Here is a 22,780-nt window from a genome sequence, read left to right as displayed (position 1 = left end):
TCTTGTTATCATTAACAGCTCTCCCACCAGATTTGAAGGCTTCATGAGCCAGAGTACCGTATCATCTCTAGTCCCCACTATGTCCCCAGGACTTTTTATGGTATCTGAAATATAATAATAGGAGCTTAAGAAATGTTTGTGGAATGAAAGAATAGCCAATATGTATTAAGTTATGGCTTAGGAACTGTACTAGGCCCTTTGCATGCATTTTCTCATGTAATCCTCCGTGCAACACTAAATGGGAGGTATTACAATACCCATTTTACCAATGGGGAGGTGGAGGTTCAGAGAGGTCGTATGGCTTGCTGACCGCCACACAAGGGGCAGGGCTGGGATTCTAACTCAAAGTCTGGGCACCATCACTCTAGGTGCCCAGCCTCCTTCTTCCTTATTCTGCCCCATTCCTGGGATTCCATGACAGAATTCTTTTTAGGGGGTGCCCAGATAAGTATCTTTAAATAACTTGATGTTTATTTAATGTACATTGGGGGGAAAGTGACTTAGCACAATATACTTGTGGTTTTCCTGCAATTATTGCTTAAGATAAGTCTAAAGCAATAGAAATAAGTTATCTAAAGTTGACTAAAGGAAAAATATTAAGTAAATAAAGTTTCAGGTAGCATAAGAATATGGTGAAATTCTGGGATGCTGAGTGACTGAAGCTTGGGAAACGCGGTGGAAGTGTGGGACCTGCACCTTAAACCCCAGCCAGTTCTCAGAGTCACCTGAGAGTGGGCAGGTCTCAGAAATTCAGCCGGGAACACCCAGTGAGCTGTCTCATGTGCTGTTTCCTTTCTCCCTGTGCAGACAGATCGCCCTGAAGGGTCTCACACACCGAGTTGGGTTACGAAGGAGGGCTTGCAGGTCCACCACGCCACGCAGCCCCAGAAGGACTCATCTTCCCCCTCAGCCAGACCTCACCCCAACTCTGTGACTCAGCAGAGGAAGGCCAAGCTGCAAAGAGCCAGAGGAGACCCCCCAAGAGGAGCAGGACCAGCGTCACACAGGTGCCCCGGCCCAGGCCCTGCCCGGGGCCCAGGAGCCAGCTTCTCCGCATCGCTGGGGAGAGGCAGCACCATGCTGGGCCCTCACCTGCCACCTCCACCCCTTGGGCCTAGCGAAGGGAGGCCCGCCCCCTGTGCCTTCCGGATCCCCGATGGGAGCTACAGGTGTCTGGCTCTGGAGGCCGAGGAGAGCAGCGGCGAGGAGGGCCAGCAGGGAGAGGCGGGGCTCATGGACCTGGAAGAGGACGAGGTGGTCAGCAGGAGTGGGGACAACTCTGCCCGCAGAGCCACCCAAGGGTCACCTCAGCTGCCCAGAGCCCTGGACCTCCAGCCACCCAGCTGCTCCAGGGAGGTGCAAGGGGGGCCGCAGCAAGACAGGGCTGGCCAGGACCGAGATGTGGCGAAGGCCCTGCAGGTGACACCGACCAGCCCCAGCCCTGGGCCTGGGCCCAGGGTAGCCCAGAAACCAGGTAAGCTTGTGTTTCTTTTTGCCTGTACTGCCAGAGTCACAGGGGACCCCATGGGTCCTTAACATAGGAGCTCCTGCCACGTTTTCCCATGATACATAAAAGCCATCGCGGTCCCACGGGCATGCCCAGATCAACAGCTGCGGAGAGACCGGAGCGGCTGTGAGCGCAGCGCGGCTGCAGCTGTACCGTGTCTAACCCCACGCCCTCCTCTGCTAAACAGGGCACGTGAGAAGGCAGTGAGACAGAGCCACCTTAGCTTGCTTGGTTTAAAAAAAAAGGGTCCATCTCTCGTGTGCCCTGTAATCATTAGTGGTAGCAAATGCCCGGGGAGTCTCGGGCGACCGACAGGCAGGATGCCCTTAGTAAATGTATTGAGTGCCGGCTACTCCGGGGTGCTGGGGGACGCAGCACTGAGGGGACAAAACAGACATGGTCACTGACTCGTGGAGCTTATGAGGGAGAGATGAAGCCTTTGATCTAATGTGACCGCCCAATTTTACAGAGTGAAGAAGAGACTGCTCAAGGTCACTGGGCACATTAGTGGCTGAGCTGGGCCCACATTCCTCACCTAGGCCTCGGCTCCCCATCTGTTAGAGATGACAAAGGCAGGACCCATGCCACCTGGGCTGCAGTGAGATCCAGTGACAGCGTGTGGGGAGAGCTGGGAAGGGAGAATGATGATCATTTTCCCGCAGGCGGCTGGAGTCCGCGGAGCGGGGCGGGACAGGGAAGGCCACGCTGAATCACCTCCGCCGCCAGGCCCATGGAAACGCTGAAGTGGGTCCAGATGGGGAGGACGTGAGCCGGGCCACGCTTGGCTCAGGCAGGAGCCGCTGCCAGCAGAGCCCGGGGGTGCTGGGCGTGCGGGGGACACAGTCCTGGGAGTGCTTGTGCGTCAGGAAACTGAAGGAACACTTCATTTCTCTGCAGGCGTCGCTGACGCCCAGCTGGCATCTCACCAACCTTCCTGCCCACTCCTCTCTCTGAAATAAGCCTCTTCAGGCTCTGATCACCCCCATGGCCACCATTCCCGCCCCCAGGCTTGGGTCACACAGGGAGCTGGGCAAGAGCAAGGAGGGACCTTTGGTGTCCCTGGGGCAGGAAGAAGGGGGACTCAGAGAGGCTCAGCAGTCTTGAACTTGGCAGTGGGCCCTCACACCAGAGTCGGCCCAAATCTGGGTCTCTTAGAGCCTGAAGCCCCCGGGCCCTTCCCCTCTCATGGACTGAGGCTGGGAGTCAGGAGACACGGAGGCTGGCTCTAGACCTCGATGCTGACCAGCCAAACCCTAGCACGTTCCTTTCCTTTGATGAGCTTCAGTTTCCACATCTATGAAAAGAAAATGAAAACATGAGTCCTATCTACTTCAGAGAGCTGTTGTGAAGCTGCAGCGATCTTAAACGTGGCAATCTTTTGGAAATTTTAGAGGAATATAGATAACTATGTGAGGGATGCTGATAATTAATTTAAATTATCATCAGTTCACCAGTATGACTGATGCTGTTTATTAAGCACTTACATGCTAAGACCACTGTGCTAAGAGCTTTACATTTATTTATGTATTTATTTATTGAATTGGGGGATTGTGAGGAGCGGTGTTCAGTTGCTTTGTTTGTTTTTGTTGAGATAGAGTCTCCCTCCATCATACTGGGTAGAGTGCAGTGGTGTCGTTGTAGCTCACTGCAACCTCCAGCTCCTGGTAGCTGGGACTACAGGTTCGCACCACAACACCTGGCTGAGCTTTCTTTTTTAAATTTCTTTTTGGCAGAGACAGGATCTCACTCTTACTTAGGCTGGTCTCGAACTCCTGAGTTCAAGCAATCCTCCCGGCTTGGCCTCCCAGAGTGCTAGGATTACAGGCATGAGCCACCGCTCCCAGCCTACACTTTTCATTTTTTTTAATCTCATAGCAATTGCCATGAGGGAATACTGCTATTATCTCCATTACACAGATGGGAAGATTGAGGCTCAGAAAATATAAGTGACTTGTCCAAGACGCATGGCTAGCAAGCTACTAAGTCATGATACAGTCACAGTTTTTGAACATGGGGCTTGTGCTCTTAGCCACCACTCTCTTCTGGAGTTGTAAGAGTCAAGTGTTGTCTGGGGACACCCTGGAGTGAAAGAGAACATGGATGGAGAGGAGAGAAGGGACTACCTTAATGAGCCCTATTGGCAGGTCATTTGATAGAATCTTACTCTTATTGTACTATAACCTTCAAGGCAGGTACTATTCCCCCATTTTACAGACGAGGCAACTGAGGCTCAGAGATTTAAGTCACCTGTTCAAGGTCACACAGGCAGTGCCAGAGCCGAGACTATGATCGTGTTCTTCTTGCGTTGAATAGTCTGGTTCATTCCTCTTTTTAACATCCAGCCAGTTGGCCATCCAGTTCTAGTCTGAATGTTTCTAGGGACAGAGGGGACAGGAGTGACCTCAGAAGGATGGAATGGACAGGGAAGACTTCTTGGAGACGGAGGCAGGAGGGAAGCTGAGTCTTGCAGAAGAATCAAAATCTGGGTGGTCTTGGGTCAGAGCCCACACTGGCCTTTCTGCTCCCTTGGGAAAGGAGTGGCCAGAGTCCCTTCTCTTTGCCCGGAGATCCGGAGGGAAGAAGCCTGTGGGCTGCCAGGTTATTAGTGGATTAGAACTTCCTTTTAAAGCTTCCTCCCATTACGCCGGAGGATTATAAGCATCTTCAGACAATTACACCCATCCTTCCGCAATTATGCCTGCCTCTGTAGAGGGCTCCCTGGCAGTTTGAAGTATGGGCCATGGCATTTTCTGCCTTGGGCACCACAGAGATCTTTATTTGGGGTTGGTGGATACCAGTGCCATTTCTCTAAGGCCTGAGTACTGGCTGAGCAGGGTAGAACAGGGTCCTTGGTAGGCTGGAGGGGTAGGGGCTACAGAAAGATGAGGTGGGCAGCAGCTCAGCTCCAGTTTCCTGCCACCGGCTGCTGCCAACTTGGGGGAATATATGTGGGAAGGAAAGTGTCATGTAGCTCATGATCAGGCCTCAGCCAGCACTAGCTGACCTACAGCTTGCCAAGAGAGCCCCACACTGTGGCCATCTCCACCTGCCTGTCATGATTGGCAGGGCTCATTGAGATTATTGTGCAGATGGAGACTCTGAAGCCCAGAGATGGCAAGCAACCTCTCCAAAGTCACACAGTAAGTTGATGGCAAACCTGGGGCTAGAATCCAGGGCTTCTTGTATCCCAGTTCACCTGCCAGGGATTACTTCATTTCACCCTCTAAAAACCCTGTGACGTCCACACTTTCCTTATCTCTGTTTTACAGATGAGATAACTAAGACATAAGGAGTTTAAGTGGATTGTCAAAGTCTCACAGCCTGCTGGTGGAGATTTGAACCCCGGGAGGTCTGGGCCCATGCTTTTAATCACCCTCTCTGCTGCCTCGTCTCCATGGCGACAGGCAGCAGGCTGTGTTCTTCCACCCACCTGGGGCTGGAAAAAGGTTGTTCAGGCTCTGGCAGTTAGTGGGAGGTTCTGCCAAGCCACATTCCCTCCCCCTCAGATGTGCTGGGGAGACCTGGGACCCACCGCTGATCCAGCCCCTCCTTTGCCAGTGGCCATTTGTTATTGGGGGTCAGGGGCGTCTAGAGCATTAAGGGGCCTTTCCAACTCTAGTGGATACGGTTCTGAGCCTCTGGCTGGGGATGGAGTGTGGGTCTGTGTTGTCAGATGAGCCCTGTCCCTGGTCATGCATGTCTTGTTGAGGCCGAGGAACTGTGCCCATGTTAGGAGCTGCCAGTGGTCACTGGGCCAAGGACAAGGCCCCTGCTCCTCAGGCTGTGGGAGAGAGGGCAGACAGCAGGAGGCTGGGCAGGAGGCTGCCCACTGCCCCTCCCACGCCCCCACTCCACAGTCACTGTGACAGGAGGATGACAGCAAGGAACATTGCTCACAGGTTCACATATACCTCGCTGTGAACTCACACGTACATGCTTTCACCCACATGCCTAAACACACATGTAGACACACTGTATAGACGCCACCTTCTCATGCAAACATTCACATGTATGCACTCACACATCTGCATGCTCCTGGATGCCCTCAGACACTCAGACATCCACGCATGGGGTACGCACTGTCACACACCCTCCCGAAGGCCCCCTCACCCTTGCATGCCTGTCACACGTGGGCACATGTCTCAGATTTGCTTACAGAGCTACAGTTCCACCCGAAAACATACAAGCAGACATGTGCACCCTTTCTCATATAAGCACACATATTCCTTCCCATAGATGCAGGCTAAAAGCATGTTCTTTTCTCCATTTTCTTTTGCTACACACCTACACTTTGAAATCTCTCTTGCATTCACACATTCTCCTCTACGGGCACAGCCACTCTTGCACGCCCACTGTCACACACCTACGTATGGGCTGAACCACTTTCTCTCCCTTCCTTTCCCCATCTCTTTCTCTCTCATGCCACCCACACAGTAATCCTAGCCTCTCTCTCTCTCTTTCCCTCTCACCCACACAGTTTCCTGGTTTCCCACAGGCTGGGCTGCAGCCACTTCCCCAGCACATGCGCTCTCCACTCTCTGGGTAGGCAATACCCTGGTGCCAACCGCCAGGACCCCCTCCTGAGCCCCTCCCCCAGCACAATAGGACAAGCTCAGCCACAGGGTCAGAGAAACTCTGAAGCCCATGAGGCCAGGGGGAGGGATGGGAGCTGGCAGGGAGGGTTTTTCCCCTCTGTCACTTGACTTCCTGCACTCAGAGTGTGCCCACTGGGGACAGGGGGCATCCCAAACCCAGGGCACCTGCAGGTCTGTGTTTCACAAAACCTTGGGTGGGGTGGGCTGACACCAGCACATTTCTAACTTCCTGTCACAGAGCTCTAAACCCAGAACTCTTAATATAGAAGACAGATGAAAGTGGAACCACCCTGATTGGAGGGGTGGGGAACCCAGGGAAACTTGGGTGAAAACCCAGCATGTTTCCAAGGGTGGTTCTGCTTCAAAATGATTGGGGCTGTGGAGAGTACTTGGCATCAGTCCTGACGCCTGGCGTCCTGTCCTGAGCCCACCAACTCCCCCGTGGGAGGGGGCGCTGGAATGTGGGGATCTGGCCTGTTAACAGCATCCCCGGGAGAGTGACGCAGCCGACCACTGCCACTGGGCTCCGCCGACTGGGTCCGCACGGCATTTAGTTCGGTGAAAAGCACGCCACCCTTGCTGCTGACCCACTAGTTAAGTCCGGGGATGGCAGCAGGCTGGTGGGGAGGTGCTAACTCTCTGCGGTCACCATTTGCCTGAGTCCTACCAAGAGAGACAGTTATTCTAGTCACTGGGGCTGAGAAATGGGGTGAAGGCGGGCCTGAGGGAGTCCTGCATCCCGGTCTGGAAAGAAAGGGGGCAGGGGGTGGGGTGGGAGGTGGTGTCAGTTATGGGGACAGAATCACAAAGGCAGATTTAAAAGGGGGTAGTGGGAAGAATAGAGAAAAGAGAGGGAGACACAAAGAAACTGGGTGAGAGAGAAAACAGAAGGATTTAGGGACAGACCGACGGACCTAGAGATACAGAAAATGATAAGGAAACGGGGAGACCGACAACCGCGCAGCAGAAAGTCAGGCCCGGCAGGAGGACAGACGGAGAGAGGAGGACCCGCCTAGAGCCGGGAGGCCGGGCCGGTGAGGGGGGAGTCGCACCCCCAGGGCGGGGCGGGCGGGGCGGCGCTAGGGCCCCGGGGAGCAGGCGACAGAGCGCGGCTGGCCCGCCCGCCCCGCGCTCCCGGCTCCGGGTCCCGGTCCCCGAGCGGCCGGCCAGGCGGCGGCGGCGGCGGCGGGGAGGGGGCGTCGGGCGCGGAGCCGATGCCTGGCGCGGGGCGTGGGTGACGGGGACCTCGGGGCGGGGCGCCCTGACGGACGCGGCCAGGTGTGTGGAGGCGGCGGCGCCGGGGAGCTAGGGGACCGCGCGCGGCGGCCGGAGGTGAGTGGGGGGCGCCGGCCCGGCAGGGGTGCGGGCGCCGCGCGAGCCTCGCCCCCTCCCACCTGCGCCCGGGAGGAGGTGGCACCTCTGGGCTCCTGTCCCAGCTTGCTGGGTGACCTTGGCCAAGCCGCGCCTACACCCTGGGCCTCAGTTTCCCCACCTGTAGGGGAGAGGGAGGGATCTCGAGGCTGTCGAGCAGCTCCGGGGCGGGAGGGCGCCCGGACACCGGGAATCTACTCTTCGGGCTGCCGGGGGCTCCGGCGCTTGCGCCCCTCCCCGCCGCGGACCAGGGGACAAGGCAGCCCTGGGCTCCCCGGTGGGCAACAGTCCTGGGTCTGTGCCCCCCAGCGCGCCCTGGGAATAGCCGGAAGGGCTTGACCCAGGAAAGCGGCAGGCTGGGCTCTGCCCGGTTGACCAACGTGGGCGCCCGTGGGGGCGGCGGACGGAGCGTGCTGGGCCCGGACCCCCTTCCCGCGGGTGGGGCCACGGGGCGCGGGGGGCTGGCCGTGCAGGCGGGGCACCAGGGCACCAAACTGTCACATCGCGGGACCACCTGGCCCAAGCCCCACCTGGGGCAAATTAAGGCCTTTCCTGAGCGCCTTGGGGAGAGGGGAAATGTCCTGAGGGCTTCGCGTCACGACGCCCCCGCTGTTGCCCCCTCTGCGAGGTGAAAAGCGAGGCCCTAGATGCGGAGTGAGCGGAGGGTGGGGCTTCTTTCTAAGCACTACACTGGGCAATCGGGGGGCTCCCCCCGGGGCCCTGGCACCACCTCTTTGAAGACTCTGAGGAAAAGGTGTCCTTTCCTCCCCTGGCATCACCCTAAGTTATGAGCTTATTCTGGATGGGGACAGGGACCCCCCTGCCTTCCATGCCCAGGTTGTGTAGAAGGGACAAGAGCTGAGTAGGAAGCAGCATGCACCTCATTGCTCACTCCCCTCCCTGTCCTGAGTGGCAGGTGGCACTGCAACAAACCGACTTGCTGTGTGATCTTGGAGCAAGCCCCTTGCTCTCTCTGGCTCCTGGGGACAGGGTTGGCAGGGTGGCCCCTGAGGAGGCAACTGCACTGGGGGCAGCAGTGCTGGTGGTGGCTGTAGGCCTAGCCAGAGGGTGCCCTGCCCCCTGTCGTGTTGGAAAGTCTGTGGGGGGTGAGACTGGATGCGGATCAAGAGGACCAGGGTGCTCTGGGGCAAGGGATTGGAAGTCTTACCAGTGCCAGCCTGCCCTGTCACCAACCCCAGACCTGGCCCCGTCCCATGCTGAGGGTCACAGCTACCAATGTAAACTGATGATGTGGTCCCCCCACTACTTACCATATTACCTCTGACAGTCAGATGAGACCCCTCAGGGGAGTTGAAAATGTCCCCTGCCTCTGTCTCCATATGAGATCTTGGGTTGGTTCTGGTCCTCAGTTTCTCCATTAGTACCAGGGGGACTGACTAGTATCACTCTAGCTTGACATTCGGAGAACTTGCCCCAGGCAAATTGTTTGCTGCTGCTATGCTTGGATTGCAGCCCCCACTTTTCAGGCCTGCCCCCACTTTGCAAGTCATGGGACTGCTCCCTCCCACCCCCCAACTAGCACCTAAACTAAGCTGTGGTTGGACTCAGCATTTACATGGTTAAAACAAGGCCTTTAACCCCTTCCCTCCTTAGCCAGCTGTGGCCCTTCCACTCCCCTTCCCCTCTAGGGTGGAAAAAAAAAAAACCAAACCTGTGGCATCCAGGTGCCTGGTTCCTGGCTGCTCTTGGGCCTCTTCGGTCAGCATTTTATCCAATCTCCAATGTTAGAGTAGGGGAGACTGAGGCCAAGGAGGGGAAGAGATCTATCTGCACAGGGTGATTCTGTGGGCAGCAAGAGCCCCTCTCCTTGGGAAAGAGCAACTCCTTGGTAAGTGGGAGGGGGCTGGTGACCGTGGAGCATCTGGAGAGAGGGGAGGAGCACAGGAGCCTCCTTCCATCTCCTCTCTGCCTCTAGTCATGCCCCATGTCCAGGATGACGTGTCTCCCTGAGCCCACTTCACGGCTCTGGGAGGCGGCTGGGCAGGGGTCAGCACGCTGCCTCCACCTGCCAGGGCTGCCCTCCCACAAGGCTGAACACACCTCCAGGCCCCGGGCCTGGCCCAGGAGGCACCTTTTCCTTCAGGGCAGCTCCCAGGCTTCCAGACATGAGCTCATCAGAACCGCTGGTGCCAGGAAGGGAGGGACTGAGGGGAAGCAGGCAGGGCTGCCCAGATAGGGGCACCGGGGCGAGGGCCTGTAGGCTCTGGCTCCCCCTGTAGTGAGGAGGCAGGGGCGAGATAGACCAGCTGAGGGTCAACGGGGAGGGGTTGTGACAGGCCCGTGCCCTGGGCTGCAGTGCCGGGCCAACCTCTGCCACCTACTCACTTGCTGTGTGACGTTGGGTAAGTGCCTTGCCCTCTGTGAACCTTAGTGTCCCTGGCTGGCAGTGAGGGGGATTGGGTGCTTAGGCACTGGGGTTATAGTAGTGAACAAGACAGACCCCTGCCTTTAAGGAGCTTGCATTTTAACTGGGGAGATAGGCAAGAAAAAGGGGAGCAAATAAATCATCGAAATAGTTTCAGAAGGGCAAAGAGCCATGAAAAACATAAGCCATGCTGTTAGGATGGAGAGCAGTTAGGGAAGGCCTGTCTCAGGAGATGGTTTTGGAGCGGAGACCTGAATGGTATTTAAAGGAGTGCTCAAGGCTTCCTGGAGGAGGCATATCTGGAACTGGGGCCTAGAAGAACGGGAGGGATTTGGTTGGCAGGGGAGGATGTTCTAAACTAGGGGCTGGGCTGGGGTGGGGTGGGCACTTTTTGTAGGTTGCATCCTGTGGGGCGTCAAACTGCAGACCCCAAGTTGCTCTGCCGGAGATCTGGTGAGAGGGGTGGCCGGGCCTGCCTGTGGACAGGCTCTGCTGAGTTAGGCTGGTGTGTGTGTGAGCTCAGAGTCCTTTGTGCACTGTCCCTGGACGTTGGGGCTCAATTGCCACCTAGCGTGGCCAGAGGAGGAGTCAACATGGAAACAGCCTCCAGGCCCTGTAATTCCAGAGGCTTACATATGCCCTCTCCCCAGAATGAAATCTTTACCAACTGGCTGCTGCCTGAAATTCCACCGTCCTAGCTTCAGCTTTTCCACTTGGTGGAAGGGTAGTATAGTCCTGTGAACACCCTGCCCTACCCGACCCTGCCTGGCCTCCCAGGGCTGCTGAGGGTGGAGCAAAATTCTGTCTACTCCTGACTTTCTGCGGGAATGCCTCCTGCCTGGCTAATCCACAGGTTCTGAGCTTGGACCCCTGGATCCCTCCTGGCTAGCTAGCTGGGAGATCCCAAGTATGTTATGTAAACTCTCTGGGCTTTTGTGCCCTCATCTGTAAAGTAGAAGCAATAACAGACCCTATCTTGTACTGCTGTTCCAAAAATTAAATGAGATGATAAATGCTTAAAAAATGAGCTACTGCTTATTAGTAGTATTATTGTGTTTTGATCTCTGTTAAAATAGCAAGCCCTTAAGGAGATGGACTCTCATTCAGAACTCACTCATATGTCAGTATAAATTACTTTTTGATGTGTGGCCAGGAACAGGTTTTGCTGGTGGGAGAATGGGCACAAGCACCGTGGAAATGGGCCTGGACCAAGCCTCAGGAGTGGTGCTTGAACCTCCAGTCTTAGCTGACCGGCTAGGGGTCTGGGCAAATTGTTTGGTTCTCTGGGCCTCAGGCTTCAGTTCTGACTGCTCTGAAATGGACTACCTGTGGTCAGTAGACACCAAAAACATGGGGCCAGCAGGAGGGCTGACACTGTGGTGTCAAAGGTCAAGGAAGGGGCTGGCTGGATGAGCCCCTCGGACAGGAAAGTGGGCTGACCTGAGACACTCGCATCTGATCCTCCAGGGTAAGATCTCTTGGAGTCTAAGAGCACTCAACAGATAAAAGCCACGGTTCTTGAAAAATAGTTGTTTACTGTTACTTGCTATGTGCCACTAATGTTCCAAGTTCTTTACATGTCAACAACCCCATGAGGTAAGTACTGTTATTATCACTATTTTATAGATGGGAAACTGAGGCACAGAGAGGTTGGTTAAGGGAGCTCCTAAAGTCACACAGCCGGTAAGTAGCCAGGTTCAAACCCAGGCAGTCTGGCCCCCCAAACTACATGCTTAACTGCTGTACAACACCGTCTCTCCCACATTAGATGGAGTGCCAGAGGCTCAGAGAGGCTAAGCCACTCGTCCAGGAACACACAGTATTTCTCTTTGATCCCCATCATCGCTGCCATGATGGTCCTGGAAGGAGAAGCCTCACAGGGTCTAAGGTTCAGGGCTCTGAGGTTGGTCCTTGACCCAGCTCAGCCTCTTTCCTTCCCCTCCCCCATGCCCCTGAGAGTAGGTCAGGGAGGATCAAGTGTGCCCTGCGGGCACTGTGGGCACAGCAGGCTCTGCCAGGGCATGATGAGTGGGCGCTGGAAGTGCCATGGAGCTTGAGTGGATCCCAAGTGCCTGAGCTGTAATAAACGCCCATGCAGTCTGGCTTGCCCCCATCATTGGACAGTTGGGGGAAACTGAGTCCAGAGACCAGCCCAAGGTCCCACAGACAGGAGGACGCCCTCCATCCCTGGGCCTCCTGTTCTGCCTTCAGGGCTGTGGGCACCAAGGGGAGGTGGGACGTTGGGGACCCTCCTCTTAATCCCAAGGTGGCCCTAGCCTCAGGCAGGACAGGAGTCCTGATATGGGGCCCTTTGAGAGGGCACACGGAGTTGGGGGATGGGGAGGGCACTGATTAAAAAATAGACTGTCACGCGCATGGAGAGCAAGCCTGCCACGGTGCCCGGCCCAAGCCAGTTGGCTCCCTCATGCCCAGCTGCCAGGCCCCACTCAGGTCTCCTGCTGGGGGCTCCGCCCACCCCACCCTGGCTCTGGGCCCCAGGCTGGATGCTCCCAGCCACCCTCTTCTCTCCCTCCTCCACCCCTGCCCAGGCTCCAGGCAGATGGTGCTCTCACTGAGCTTGGGTGGGCCTGAAGCTCAGCCGTTGGCTTTAAGCTGTGCCAGGGGGGTCTGGCATCAGTACACAGTGGCTGTGTGGCCTTCAATGAGGCCCTTTCCCTCTCTGGGCCTCAAACATTCACAGAGGAATGCTGTCAATTAGAGCTCTTCACAGCTTCCAAGCCTCTCCCAGATCTCTTCTCTCATTTAGACCTGGCAAACAGTGCAGGAGACCCCACTCAGGGAGGTGACACGAACTACAAAGGCCACTCAGCTGGTAGCAGAGCAGAGGCCTATGCCCGGATAATCTTGCAAATCCCAGTCCTGTACAACTCTGGGTGAGCAGGGTCACATGGAATCACGGAGGCGGAAGGCTTTGCAGGAGTACAGCGAGCAGTGTTTTATTCATTTGTTCTTTCACTCAGTCAACATCGCCCAGCAGTGACCTAGGCACGGGGGCACGGACACAGCCAAGGTCCCTGCTCTGTGGGGCCAGGGCAGGCTGATGTTAAAACAAAACGGATGGAATTAAAAATCTGACGAGAGCCTGGAGGAGAGGTAGAGGGTGCTGTGGTGGGGGAGTGTGGCCTCCGAGGGTGGGGAAGGGCCCGTGAGCCCTGTGAGCAGGGGGTGAGGAGCGTAGTGAGAAGGCGCAACTGAGGGTACATGAAGAAGGGGCTCTAGGGGAAAGAGCAGCTCGTGCAAAGGCCCTGAGGTGAGAGGTGCTTGGCGCGTTGTCTGAGCTCACGAAGGAGGGCCAGCATGGCTGCAGCCTAGGGAGGGTGAAGCGCCGCAAGGGGAGCCACTGCATGGGGTCCTGGGGCCGTGGGACTGCTCGTGCAAGGCCTGGAGCCTGCCAAGGGGTTGAGGCAGATCCTAGGAAGGAGGAGCAATCCTGTGCGGGTCTGGGAGGCTAGTCCTGTCTCCTTTCTTTTCCTCTTTCCCTTGGCTGCGAGTGCTATCCACAGGCCCCTCTACCTCCTCCAGCCGTCATGGGATGACTGAAGGCAGAGTCCTCTTCCTGGATCTCATTTGCTGCATCCTGCCTGCAAGGGGGGTTGTGATGGTCCGCAGGCCTCAGATGCAAGCTAGGGAGGGCACGTTCTTGGGCAGGAGGTTGCAGTCACTCAAGCTGAGCACCTCTGTGCAGGTGAATCCTTATTGCCTCTTATTCCTTGTGGGAGTCTGTGCACCCCAGAAGTTAGCTTTTTTTGGCTAAAGGAAAGCCTGTCCCTGGACCTACTCCCACTGCCTGTCCCCTGTGCCACGCCAGGCACCAAAGCTCTCTGGGGCCAAAGCCCTGGGATGGCAGTCAGGAGGCTTGTGTTCTGAGCCCAGCTCTGCTATATGCTCTTGGTGCATCCCTTTTCCTCTCTGGGCCTCAGTTTCCCTACCTGTACTGTAGGGAAATACTCTGGTTTTTCTGTACTCAGTATGGCCCATGGATGCAGTGTCAGCATCACTCAAAAGCTTGTGAGAAATGCAGAATCTCTGGCCCCACCCCAGACCTCCTGGATCAGAATGTGCATTTTAACAACATCCCTGAGTCATTTCTATGTACTTTAAAGTATGAGAAGCATTGTTCTAGGTCAGTCATTTTTAAACTTAAAAAAAAAATTTTCTATAGAATCTTCTTTCTTCTCCAAAATTTTACATAAAAAACACATAAGGGGGGACCCACCCATTCTATGTTTATTCATCCCACGAACAAGGAGGGGGAGGAGTGGGGAGGGGTAACGGCTTTGTTAGGATGGGTTCAGAAGGGAGGAGGAAAAGATGCAGCGGCCTGGCGGAGGGGGGCCGTCTTCTCAGGCCCCTCCTTTACCCCTTGAGAACTCCTGAGCAGGTGGGGTTCGGCTCTGACCTCCAGGGTCTTCTGTCTTATGGGTTTGGAAAGGGGGGCTGGGCGAGGGTGCTTGACAGTCCTCAGCCTAGTGACGTCTTTCCTTGCTTGTCCCCATCTTGGTGCCCTGCCCTCTTCCCTCTGGAATCCCTGAAAGAGTAGCTGGTGCTATTCTTAGCATGACATGGTGGTGAGAAGAGAACATATTAGTGCATTATTTATGCCTCTGAGTCAACAGGATTACACCCAGAGCTCCCAGAACATGCCCCTCCCAGCGTGGCCTTTGTCACAGCCATGGCAGGCGGTCCACTTTGTGCAGACAGGAGGGCAACTTCCCAGGACCCGGAACCCATCCCTTGTGGCCCTGACTATCCCAGCTCAGGGCCCCTCACCCTCAAGCTGAGAAATGGATCATGAAATGCAACGGTCACTTAGGACTAGGAGAGAGCTGCTTGGGCCATGTCGCTTCATGTCGTCATTGGTTGAGCCCATATTTATTGAGCGCATGTTACATGCAGAAGGTGTGGGTGCATGGATGGCTGAAACAGGGTTCCTGCCTTCTAGGAGCTCACACTTTAGCCAGAGAGTTGATGTGCCATAGCATAGGTGCCAGGCATTTGCACATGTGGGAGCCGATCCCCACTGTCACCCAGCAGGGTAGGAATTTAGAGACCATTTTAGAGGAGGAAACAGAGGCTCCGCATATACAAGGCTTGCTGAGGCTCATCGTAGCCAGCGATCAGACTGAACTCAGATTGGCTAGAACAAAATGACCATTTTCTTTATTTATTTTATGTATTATTTTTTTCCTACCCTTCTTTTGCTGCAAAAGCGACCATTTTAGATTAAATGGTAGCATGTAGCGTTAAGGCTTTGGGAACCCCCTGCACTGCCCAGTGAGAGGGACCTTATGGCTGGAAGGAAACTAAACTGGTTGACGTTGTCCCATTCTCTGTGAGCCCCGAATTACTTGAGAAGTCGTGTGTATCCAGAGTTTCCATGAACCTGGAATTGAAGGACGGCTACACCGTGGGCTAGAAGTCAAAACCATATGGGATGAGCAGAGGAGACCTCGAGGCAGCACATCTCACGAGGCCGTGCCAAGGTGTCTGGCTGGAAGCCAAAGCCCCGCATGCAGTGAGATCCTGGCCAGGTCCCTTGGCCTTTCTCTGCCTCACTTTTTTAGTCTGTAAAATGGTGTAACGGTCCCTGCTCAGCCTCTATCTCTGATGAATGAAGAGTGCTAAGAGAACTATAAAAGTGCTGTGCATATTTAAGGGATGGTTTATAATTACTATGTATAATTATGCATATAAATATATTTTATTAGACTCTTATTATGTGCCAGAATACATTCCAGCATTTTCCTATGTATTAATTTATAAACTTATTTATAACATCATGGGCTTTAAATCCTAGTGGGTCCCCGAGCTGGCTGTGCATCAGAACCCCTAGGGAGCCTGTTAAAGCGTGTATTTTGTGGGCCCCGGGTAGGAGGTGAGCCCTGGAATCTGCATTTTGACCACATGCCCTGAGGGATTCTGAGGCACCTGTGAGTTCCTGATCTCAGCCAGAGAGGAGAAGAGATTTGCCTGAGGCCTCGCATTGAGCTGGAGACCAGGTTGAGACTAAAATCCAGGCCTCCAGCTCCGGGCCTGGTTCTTTCCTTCTACTCTAGGGCTGCCCCCCAGCACCCCGGCCCCCTGGAAGGGTGAAGCTGGGGACGGCGGCGACGCGTGAGGATGCTGGGAGTGGCGCTAAAGTGTACCGTGCTGTGCTAGGCATTTCACGTGGCTTATCCTGTTTAAGTGCAGTAGGGGTGGATGGGGGACATTGTCCACAGCAACAAGATCCCCTGGGACATTCGAGCATCAGGTGGCGGATTTTAATGTACCCCTGGGAAAGGGAGACTATGACTGAGGGGCAGAGATATCGGAGAAGTGAATCGGAAACCACACCATTGGTGCATTTGCCATTCTCCAGTGGCTGTACCCTCGAGGCAAGGGTTGACCAGTGACTGTTACCCGAAGACAGGGCAGCCTGGCAGGAGGGAGACGCGCACGCTCCCACAAGGTGTGTACCTGATGCACATCCACCATGCCAGTCTTCCACACAAGTACCGTGTGCCTGCGGGTGTTCAGTGTGCACACATTCGTGTGCATCTCCTGCCCCCTCTCTGGGGGTGCACGCATGCCTGCGCATGCTCTGCTCTGTGCAGTGCGGGTTAGAAGCAACAGCACCTCTGTGTGTGGGCATATGTGCAGAGGAGGATGTGCTGCTGCCTGCTGAAGCCTTGCCAGCACTAAGAGGCTATTGAGAATGTGTATGTTGCAGGGGTGTGTGTGTGTGTGTGTGTGTGTGTGTGTGTGTGTGTGTGTATGCAAACGGCTGCAACGCAGATCCCTGAAATCTCTAAGGTCAGAGGTAGAAGGGCCATTAGAGAACCCACTTTCTTTTTTTTTTTTTTTTTTTGAGACAGAGTCTTGCTCTGTTGCCTGGGCTAGAGTGAGTGCCATGGCATCAGCCTAGCTCACAGCGACCACAAACTCCTGGGCTTAAGCGATCCTCCTGCCTCAGCCTCCCCAGTAGCTGGGACTACAGGCATGCGCCACCATGCCCAGCTAATTTTTTCTATATATATTTTTAGTTGGCCAGATCATTTCTTTCTATTTTTAGTAGAGACGGGGTCTTGCTCTTGCTCAGGCTGGTCTTGAACTCCTGACCTCGAGCGATCCACCTGCCTCAGCCTCCCAGAGTGCTAGGATTACAGGCGTGAGCCACCGTGCCTGGCCTCCACTTTCTTTATTCATGTCCCACCTCCACATTACATGCACCATCCTCAAACCTGCTAGGCAAGAGCCTGCCCCAGGACCTTAGCACTGGCTATTCCCTCTGCCTGGCCACTTTTCCCCTAGACATGCATACGCCTCACCCCTTCACCTTCCTCACTTCTTTGCTCAGATGTGCTTCTCAGTGAGGATGACTTTGATTGCCATGGTTACCTTTGCAAACCACTCCCCACCTTATGCAATGCGTATAGCTCTGGTCCCTGCTTTACTTTTCCCTATAGCGTTTACCATCTGACTGACTTGTGCATATATTATCTTGCTCCCCCGCTGGAATGCAAGCAGAGATTTTTATCGGTTTCTCTTCATGGCTGTGAACAGTGCCTGGCCCTTAGTTCGTGCGCAATAAATACTGGTTGAATGAATGAATGCATGCGCCACCTATACTTACTTTTCTTTAAGTTGTCTAATTTTGTTACTGAAATATCTACTTTAGCCTTCCCCTAAGCAGTAATATACCTGAGATCATAGGTTTGGTGTGTTTATTATACCCCTTTTCCAGTGAACATTTGAAATTTACATAACTATTAAGATTTTAAATATCAGGGTACCTCCAAAATCCTCTCTGCTTCCACTAGAGCTGTGGGCGTGCCACACTCTGAGAATCAATGATCCAGTCCAGTCTCTCCTTTGAACAGATAGACAAACTGAGGCCCGAAGAGGGTCAGGGATTCGTTCAATGTCTCACCCAAATGGTGACAGGACAGACCCTGCCTGAATCTAAATTTTCTGATTTCCCCCCACCCCATCTTCTTTTCTTTTGTAGTTTGTGGAAAAGGGGAGGGCAGGACTGGAGGATTCAGCCTCTCCTCTGGCAGGAGACTCCTGCTAGAGGGGCCAGACACACCTGGCAAGGGATGAATGGTGGGGGTGGGGGGCATGGCAGGGTCAGCAGCCTCCAGCACCCCAGAGCCATGGTGCCCTCCTCTGGGGGGCCTGGGGTTCACACCCGGTTCTCGCTGCTGCAGCACAGTGGCTAGAGGTGACACTGGGATCCCCTGTGCAGGGAGGATGTGGGGGTGGGGGGTGATGGGCTTGGGCTGTGCCTGTTGTGAGCAGAAGGGAGACCAGACCCAGAGAGGGCTGGTGAAGAGAGAGAGAGAGACAGAGCCCCAGCCTGATGGAGTTCTGCAGAGGGGGGTTTGTGCCAAAGCCTGCAGTTAAACCCCCCGCCCCCCGCCAGGTGTGACAGTGCTTTGTACTTTATGTCATTTCTGCATCTCATTTGCTCGGCAGATGTTATCATCCCAGTTTTACTGATGAGCGAGTTGAGACTCAGAGAGGTGAAGGGATTGACTAAAGGCAGCCCAGCAAGTTGAACGGGATGCCCTGTTGAGCCCCTCGGATTGGATTTGGCAAAGGAGGGCTGTCTGCCGGGGACCAGACGGGCTGAATGGGTTTGGGAGCAAGAGGTAGGGCTGGAAACCCACAGTCTGCTCCCTGGCCAGATAACCTTGGCCAATCACGAAACCTTTTTGAGCCTCAGTTTCCTCATCTGTAAAACGGGAATAACTGGCACTCCCTACCTCACAGCTTGTGAGGATAAAATAAAACAACACAATAAAAATGATACTTAAGCCGAGTGCCTTGCACATAAGAAGTGCTTAGTAAGCAGCCACTCGAGTAATGAAAAGGAGCACAAGTGGTCACAGGCCGGGGCTGAGGGATTCCCAGCGCCGTCTTAGGCAGATGTGAGTGAACCTGAAACCCAGAGAGGGTTGTCACCGCCTGGGGGACCCGTGAGGTGCTGGGGCAGGTCTGTGTGTCCCAGAGCCCCAGGCTGGAGCGGAGGCCTCCTGGCTAGAAATAGCGCTAATAAAGCTCTTCCTGGGACAGCGCTCGCTGGCTCTGCTGTTTACCCCGTGCGCTGTGACTCCAGCGCTTGGGCCGTCATTATCATTCCTCCTGCGTTTTTTTCTCCAGTGGTTATTTATTTTTCTGTGAGGAAGGAATGTGGGGAATTTACCACAGGGTGCTGGCCTTCGCTTTCAGTGGCCTCTTCTATAAGAAGGAAGCAGCCGAGACAGATGGCAGGAGAGGCGGAGGAGGCGGAGGGTCCGGGCTGGCTCTGTGGCCCGAGCACTGGGGCAGTTATGTAACCCACCCAGAGGCCCAGGGCAGATACCATGGTGTTCTGGTCTCCGGGCATGAGCCTTGCCATGGACACAGCTCCTGTGGAACGGTGCCTGGCTCACTGCATCCACCCCCGGCCCCTGGGCAAGCCCCGTGGGTGTGTTCCTCTTTCAAAGGTTCCTTTCTCTCCAGCTGGTCTTGATTTGGGGTATGGGGTGGGTAGGGGAGTGGGGTGGGGATGACTTTGAGCTTTCTAGCCTCTGCTGAGCTGTCCTCATTGCTTAGAATGACTCTTCATCTCTATCTTTCAAGACCTAGGGCATATGTCACTCCCTCCAGGAAGCCTTCCTGGACTGCTCCACCCTAATTCATCTCTCTCTTTGGCTATGTTCTCCCTTCTTTTCATGAATGATTCTGTCTCTTAGGTCTAATACAGTGATTTCAGGTTTCATCTCCCTCTGCCCACAAACTTGTTATTTTCTCCTTTTTTCTCCCCTTCGCCTCCAGAAACAACCCTCTAGCTCTCCAGTCTACAATCTAGATGAATCTTGGATCTAGACAAATCTAAAATTCATCTCCAGGGATGAATGGTGGAGGAAAAGGTGAAGTTGGGAGGCTTTGGATTCTGGGAGTGCTCATCCTTCAGTAGTTTATTTATTGGACACGTAATGAACCCCTGCTGGGCAATGGCATCTGCAGGCTCTAGGGGCATTTAGAGAGGAGGGAGACCAGCCCTGGCCCCAGGCTGGCACAGGGTTAATTGGAAGGACTGCATCTTTGGAAGGCCCAGAGTGTGCCAGGCCCTGGGATGAGTGGAGGGGACCCAGGCCCCACCCTGGCCCTGGCAGAGGTTTAGAGGAATCCAGCTCTTCCTTGCCCTGGCTCGCTACCGTTTTGTCTCCTGGATTATGTGTTTTCTTTGGGAGGGTGGGGTGTGATGGTCCCTTCTGTACTCCCAAGGCTTCCAGGGGACTGGGAGGAGGGTGACGAGGCAGGAGGGGCTTGGCGAATGCATGCTTGGTATGCCAGGGTTGGACTGGGAGGTAGGAGCCTGGTCTCTGATCTTGGCTTTCTGTGTACCGGCCGCTTCCAGTTTGCTGTGTACCTAGGGCTCAGGCTGCCTCTCTGGTTTACTGTTTCCAAGTTTCTGGAAATCTACTGCTTATAAATTAGCGATTAGGCCAGTAGAACAGGCAGGAGGGGGACTGGGGCCTCTGGCTGGGACCCTGCAGCAGGGCCCTGGTCAGCCAGTGGTGAGCAGAGCTTGTGGCCTGCAGGGTAGTGGCCAGGTCAGGCCTGGGCTGATGTGGGAGCCCTCACCTTAGTTTCCCCTTCCCCTCCATCTCTGCCCTGCCTGGTCCCAACCCACTGCCAGCAGGGAGAGAGAAACCAGGAGTTTGGCCAGGCCCAGCCTCCTTCCCCTGTATTCCTGAACTTTCTCAACCTGCTCTTTCATCCGAGCCTCACTCCTGCTCTGAGGCCTCTGGGCCAGATTGAGCAGGGGAGGAGCACTGATCTAGGAGTCTGGTTGGATTGATGAGGGCTTCCTGGAAGAAGCGCCAGTTGGGCTGGGCATGGGGCAGTGCGTGGGGAAAGTGAGTGGGCTTTGCGGGTGGAGCTTTCCAGAAGGAAGGCGCCCCAGGCTTGGGATCAGTCAGGCTGCCCAACTCTGCTCTGCCCCTTGCTGGCTGTGAGACCTGGGATGAGTTCTGTGTGCCTCATTTTCCTCGTCCATAAAGTAGGGATAAAGGAACCTTCTTTGTGGGTCGTCGTGAGAATCAAATGAGAAAAGACATGTTAAGCCCTTAGCTTGGCAGCATCTGGTGCTCCCAGAATGTTGGCTACTGTCATCTTTATGGTTGTTCTGCAAGCACCTGTGGCAGGTGTGGGGGAGGGGAAGGGAGGACGACACAAGTGACACAGTTGAGCCCCTGCCCTCAAGGCTCTTGCAGTCTTTGGGGGAAAATAGGCCCCAGACCCTGACTGCTGCAAAGCATAACATTGGGAGGGGGCGGCGTGGCCCACATCGTGGGCCCTGGATGGGGTGTTGGGCCAGCCTGGGCTTGAATCCCAGCCCTGCCTCTGTCTGACTGTGCAACCTTGAGCAAGTCACCGCACCACTCTGTGCCAGTTTCTCCTCTGACATGGCGATGAGGGTACTGCTGGCTCAAGCCTGTCAGGTGCCTGGCATGTGGCGAACGCACCCCTGAAAGGTAACTTTTACTAAAATGCGTAATATGCAAAGCGATGAAGTTCTTGAGCGGTGCAGATACAACGCTGGTGGGTCAGGGAAGGCTTTTTGCTGGGGGTGGCGGCATTCGAGCTGGGTGGGAAGGCTGGGGTTTGGGGCACGTGGAGAGGATGTTGGACAGAGCAGGGGTCCAGGAGCAGGGGTCTGTGCAAACCATGCTCCCCCGGGGAGCTGTGGAACCAGAGCCACTGACCTCTCCCCGCCACTGCCGAGGGCACAGAGGGAAGGTAACGTGCGCTCTTGAGCCGGCCCTGATGCCCGGGGCCTTGAATGCCAGGATGCGGACTCTCCTCTTGTTCCTCCATGTCCTGGGGAGGCGGCGGAGGGTTCTGAGCAGGAGAGAGGCATGAGTGGGGAGCCGGGGGGAGGAAGATGAATCTGGCAGTGTGGGGTGGGTAGATTGGCGGGGGAGAGACTGGGGGTGGAGAGGCCATTTAAAAGGCTGTTGCAAAATCAGTTTTCCTGATAAAGAGCCGGCTGAGTCATCTGTGGAGGAGAAAAGTCATATCCAGCTCCTCCGTGTTGCTGTGGATGTGGGATTTTCCTGTCTTCGTCAGCCAGGCGATTGGCTGCCTTTCCGGGCGCTCTGAGAACCGAGGCTGCAGGCCGGGGAGAGCGCCTGGGGCAAGCTGGGCTGCAGGGAGGACCCAGCTGGACTGAGTAAGAGGAGCACCCAGGGGTGCCTTGGCGGCTTGGGGTATGTGATTTAGGGCATGTGGCATCCCCCCTGTGATCTCAGTCTCCCCTCTGGCCATCAAGGGAGAGGCATACGGTGACTTCTGCCAGCCTGTGGGTGGCGAGGCTGGGGCTCGGCCTGGGGCCCCCCGCCCCGTTTCTGTGTCCTCCCTCCTGCCCAGGGGTCTTTCCCACCTGAGCCTGGATTATTCTGCTCCAGAGAGGAGCCCTGGCAGCCTGCCGGGCCTCAGTCAGGTTGCACTCACCGTGGCTCTGGCCGGCTGGAGAGCTCCCCAGGGCACGGAGACTGTGTCATTTCCTCCTCTCGGTGGGGAGGATGTGGGGCAGGGGCTGGCAAGGTAGCCAGGCCATTACTCAGGCCTCTTCATCTTCCTGCCCCCAGCTCCGCCAGAGGTTGTGCAGCGGCCAGCCAGCCATTGGCTCCTTCCTGACCTCGCCAGGGGGGCAGTTTACGCAGCCTGTTTACCCTTCCTGTTGCCAAGACTCCCGGGCAGCCACAATGGGCTGCCTTGAGCCAGTCTCTGTTCCTACCCCTGGCTCCCTGTCCCACCCCAGCCACCCACCCCGGCCTGGACACTCCCATTGACGGCAGCCGTGTGAAGAAGCATTTCCTTGAATTCTCCCTGTCCCGACCTTCTGCTGTGGCCTCCCTTCCC

General features: G+C 55.5%; 1 protein-coding gene across 9 annotated transcripts in view; it reads left to right on the top strand.

The window, feature by feature from the left end:
• Positions 1–802: 802 nt before the first annotated feature.
• The window catches only part of SYNPO (synaptopodin), a 36,991-nt gene continuing 15,013 nt past the window's right edge, over positions 803–22,780 (top strand). Inside the window, exon 1 of one of the 9 annotated variants that reach the window (XM_045551368.1) lies at positions 803–1,474. In XM_045551368.1, coding sequence (XP_045407324.1) covers positions 1,078–1,474 — 397 coding nt within the window. In that variant the 5' untranslated portion in view covers positions 803–1,077. The other 8 variants (XM_045551373.1, XM_045551376.1, XM_045551378.1 and 5 more) reach the window with 8 other exon arrangements.

Source organism: Lemur catta, chromosome 5 (genome assembly GCF_020740605.2).
Source record: "Lemur catta isolate mLemCat1 chromosome 5, mLemCat1.pri, whole genome shotgun sequence".
Lineage (NCBI taxonomy): Eukaryota > Metazoa > Chordata > Mammalia > Primates > Lemuridae > Lemur > Lemur catta.
The sequence above is the reverse complement of the archived record's forward strand: the minus strand, read 5'-3'. Positions and strand labels throughout refer to the sequence as shown.